General features: G+C 42.8%; 1 protein-coding gene across 1 annotated transcript; it reads left to right on the forward strand.

Moving 5' to 3' along the window:
* Positions 1-558: 558 nt before the first annotated feature.
* LOC139639168 (protein inscuteable homolog) lies at positions 559-2,360 on the forward strand (the record flags this gene model as incomplete). Its single annotated transcript, XM_071513238.1, has 3 exons — positions 559-918; positions 2,076-2,128; positions 2,237-2,360. Coding segments are annotated over exons 1-3 (537 nt in total), but the record flags the coding sequence as incomplete, so codon positions are not given.
* Between the last annotated feature and the right edge of the window lie 1,491 nt (positions 2,361-3,851).

Raw genomic sequence — 3,851 nt, forward strand, 5'->3', positions numbered from 1 at the left:
TGTGTGCAGGGAATTGGATCTCTCAGATGTACTTCAATAATAGCGAGACAATTTGGAAACAAAACAGCCAATCCATTACGATTTCCTCTCAGCAAATCAATTCAGAGGAAGGAAACTGCATTTACCAAACGACAGCGATATAAATGAACTCCAGTCTTTTCATCCTGCTTCATTTTCCTGTGTGACCTTTGTATGCAACTGGATGACACACTGCTTGAATGCAAATAGCTGAAGAAGACTGGGAATGAATGAATTAGTGATATGTACAGTACAGTCTATGAAATTTAATATATGTATGAATTTCATAGACTGTACTGTACATATCACTAATTAATTCATTCAGTCTTCAATTCACCTGATTTTCATGTCTTTGGACTGGAGCAAGGAAACCCATGCAAACAGAAAGGGCCAGGAATCAAACCCAGGCCCTTCTTGCTGTGAGGCAACAGTACTAACCACTGAACCACCGTGCTACATCTTCCTGTATAATGTGAATAAGCTAATTCTGACTCTGACTTTGCTTCATTTTTTCTGTGTGTTCTCTCCCACAGCAGCCGGATGCAGTCTCTCCAGGTGGACTCGGTGCAGCGCTGGATGGAGGACCTCCGCCACATGACGGAGGTGGAGTGTATGTGCGTTCTGCAGGCCAAGCCCATCGGGGTGGAGGAGGACGCCCAGCAGGGAGAGCTGATCGTGGCGTCGGCGGTGGGCGGCGGGGACCACGTGGCCAGGAACAACCTGCAGACGCTGCTGCGCCGGGCGCTGGTGGTCAGCACCGAGCTCGGCAAGATGTTCCAGCGGCTGGAGAAGGGCCGCTGGCAGAGGGTGCACAGCACGGCCGTGCGGGCAAACTGCCACGTGCGCTCGCTGGTGCACGAGTACGGCGCCGCCCGGAACACACCGCCGGAGATGCAGAAGGTGAGGGCCGATGTGGGAAGGGTTTGGGGTTTGATGCCGGCCTGCACGGGGGCCTCACAAGCTCAATTTCAAAAGAGAGGAGGTCATGTATTAGAGTTTTGACACACCACTGACACTGACACACCAACTAAAATACAACTTTTAATTAGTTTAATTAGCTAATAATTTTGTGTTACTATATGGTGTCACATTGGTGCCACGTAAAAAGTCAGATATCTCATTTTGGAACAAAATCGATTCATATTTTTCTTGGGTTTATCAGTCTAACACTGGAAAGGCCATCAACTGACTTTTGAAAGAACTGAAAGATCTCAGCTTCTTAAGTCTCCTACTTTCAGTGCAAACCTGTGTGTAGATCTTCAGAATCATGCAATGAAATAAAAGTTATAAATTATATTTACCCTTTAAATTTATGGTCTGAGCCTTCTCTTCCATTGGCCTTTCTAGTACCAGCCATGCATGAGGCGGTTTTCAATTATGCCAAAACAGAGGGAAATGCGCAGATTAAATTCCAAAGTGATGAGGTCTTTGCTAATGAAGAATCAAATGTGATTCTGTATCCATTTGGTTTTGTGCAAGCCATTGCCTCTCAGAGGACCAATGGAAAGGCCAGAGCTCAGTTAGATGTGAGTGCAACAAATTGCTGAAAAGGCTGAACTGCAAGAAATTGAGGCTGGTGTGGCTACCATGGGTGTTGTTATGGTCATACATGGGGCTGGTGAAAGGACAGTGAGTTGAGACATTTGTTGTTGATGTTAACGTCTACACAATCGCACTGCAAGTTCAATGAACAAGGATGCTGTAAATTCAAATTGAACACATATTCATCTGTAGCCAAACGATTGCAAAGTGGGTTCAAAAGGCCAAAGTTTACCTCTTTACCTCCTCTCCTGTACAAGAGGAACGTAACTCTGCTGCCTCTCATGTTTCATCATGCTGATGATAAAGAGACACGTTGGCTTTGACTAACTTATCCACATATTCCCCTCAAGCGCAGCATGGAGTACACTCACCTCATCCATATTAAAGGAGATTAAAGTTCCTCTGCACTTCTAGTAGTTCACTCTAGAAGTGGGGTGTGTGTCACACGGTGATCTTTGATCAGCATGATATTCATTCTTGTGTGTTTTTGTGTTTTTTTTTTCCTATTGTTGCAGTATGAGAAATCTCTGCTGGAAAAGTGTATGGAGCTGACCAATATTACAGAGAGGTAAAACTATAAAAAGCAAACAAAGACAACAGTCACAATACAAAATAATGGTAGATTTATGTGGAACATGTTGGTTTCTGTTTTGTCAAACTGTGCCGTCATCCACAGGTGCCTTCATACCGATGATGAGTTCTTCCTCAAGTCCATGAGGGAAGCCATCCACGAGATCCTCACCGATGTCAGTGATTCGTTCAGCAACATGATTGACATGGCCTTGGCCAATGAGATCCAGGTATGTAGCGTTGAGCTGAACCAAAGCTTCCCCCTGTCCAGCAATGTTATGGTCTTCACACTGGCTAATTACAAGTTGTGAACCAATGAAGTGGCCGTTTCTCATATGTCATTGTTCTACATCACAGCATAGTTTCCCTCAAAACTTAAGTGTCAGACTGTCAGTGTGTGTGTGTGTGTGTGTGTGTGTGTGTGTGTGTGTGTGTGTGTGTGTGTGTGTGCGTGCGTGTGTGTAATACCCAAGCACTCTTTGCCAGTGACTCTCCTGAGGTATTGTGTATTGTTTTAGATCCCAATCAGTAATAAGTGGTTGAATGGAAAGGTAAACATGTGTTCAGTATTATATCCTCACTGCACTAATGGAGGATTACATCATCTTCGTATGACTTGGAGAAATAAGGACAGAATGTAAACAGACTTTACATTCCACTCTAATTAATCCATGATTAATCCATGATTACAATTAAGGATTGTGCCTCATTCAGTTTGTATTTCATATTTTAAGAGTTAGAGAGTTGATGGGTTTCTTTTTGGATCCACTAATTGCATAATTATTAACGTTCATGGGTCTATTGCTTTCCTCTTGAAGTAAAACACCTGGTACACATCTAGCAAGTATCTGTGTTTGTGTTCCACTCACAAAAGTTATTTCTTGCATACAGTTTGATCAGGTATAATACAATTTATTACCCGATAGCACTTTCTAGATGTAGCACTGCATTTGACACAGGCCAATACTATTAGATCGTAATATTAATTATTACTAGTAGATTGCTAGCTGGGCATAAACAAACACTCATGGAACAGATCAACACTTGGGAAAGGAACACAGCATATTATCCAGGCCATCCAGTCATATTGGTTGGGTTCAATTCAACGGCCTGGTTGGTTCTTTCTATTATAAGCGCCCAGGCTGGATGAGGAGAAGAAAATGTAAAACATCCTGAAACTGTTGCACACATTGTGCCATATCAGATTGGGAAGAAATCCAGACAATATCTGGTCACGATTCTATGTTAAAGGAAAAATCCACCCTACAATGCTTTAACAATGTTAAAAAAACAGGTATTGGTGATGTACCTTGCATCTCTGGGCCCATCTTCTTGTATATTTTGGTGGACAGCATGACATCACATTGAGATATTTCCAGCGCAGCTACAATAGAGTTTGATAGCAGATTTGTTTTCAGTTATCTAAAACATCAACAGTAAACGTCAGGTTCTGGTGTCAGTCTCTCAATCAAAGAGCAAGAGCTTCTTCTAGAGCTGTCATTTTGCACCGACGTTCAACAATCATACAGGAAATCCATCGTAGAAGAGGCAGAGAGACCAATTTCTCCATCAGCAGTAGCCTCAATGCAATGCAGCCACAAGACATGTTGAGTTTTAAGTACAGGGCGTGGCCTTGATCAGAGACACACACCAGTGTTCACAAACTTGGCTAGCTAGCTATATTTATATGCCTATATGCCAAACTTTTGACTGAAAGCAAC

Source organism: Centroberyx affinis, unplaced genomic scaffold (genome assembly GCF_046629955.1).
Source record: "Centroberyx affinis isolate AG114_WGS23_722 - 3 ecotype Tasmania unplaced genomic scaffold, CSIRO-AGI_Caff_v1 ptg006918l_1, whole genome shotgun sequence".
NCBI lineage: Eukaryota > Metazoa > Chordata > Actinopteri > Beryciformes > Berycidae > Centroberyx > Centroberyx affinis.